The 417-nt window shown below is 44.4% G+C and overlaps 1 protein-coding gene across 1 annotated transcript in view; it reads left to right on the top strand.

The window, feature by feature from the left end:
* LOC106820177 (serine dehydratase-like) overlaps window positions 1-289 on the top strand; it is a gene marked incomplete at its 5' end in the record, with an annotated part of 3,879 nt that extends 3,590 nt beyond the window's left edge. The window contains one exon of the mRNA XM_014824720.1: window positions 68-289. Coding sequence (XP_014680206.1) covers window positions 68-289 — 222 coding nt within the window. The remainder of the gene's footprint in view (window positions 1-67) is intronic.
* Between the last annotated feature and the right edge of the window lie 128 nt (window positions 290-417).

Raw genomic sequence — 417 nt, 5'->3', positions numbered from 1 at the left:
TAATTAAATTTAAAATATATGTTAAAATTAGAAGTGCCTAGTAAACATATCCTATCGCACCTTTCAGCCGGCTGCCTCTATTACAGATGATCACCGCGTGCTGGTGGAGCCATCTTGCGGAGCGACGCTGGCGTCCGTCTACAGCGGAGTGCTGGATGCGTTGCTAAGGGAGGAGAGACTACAGCTGGACAAGGAAGATGCTATTGTGCTCATCGTATGCGGAGGTGCGGGGGTCAGCCTCGAACTACTGCGGCAGTGGACAGCAGATGTTAAGACCAAACATGGCTGACTGGTCGAAATGTGTTGCCTGACCATAACTGCCCATGCCAGAAGCAGATCGGGGACTGAATTGCAATATATTGCAATACCCATATATATATATATATATATATGTATATATATATATAATATATATAT

The sequence above is a fragment of the Priapulus caudatus genome, unplaced genomic scaffold, assembly GCF_000485595.1.
Source record: "Priapulus caudatus unplaced genomic scaffold, Priapulus_caudatus-5.0.1 Scaffold8157, whole genome shotgun sequence".
NCBI classification, from domain to species: Eukaryota; Metazoa; Priapulida; class Priapulimorpha; order Priapulimorphida; family Priapulidae; genus Priapulus; species Priapulus caudatus.
Note: the sequence above shows the minus strand (reverse complement) of the source record. Positions and strands in the feature narration are given on the sequence as shown.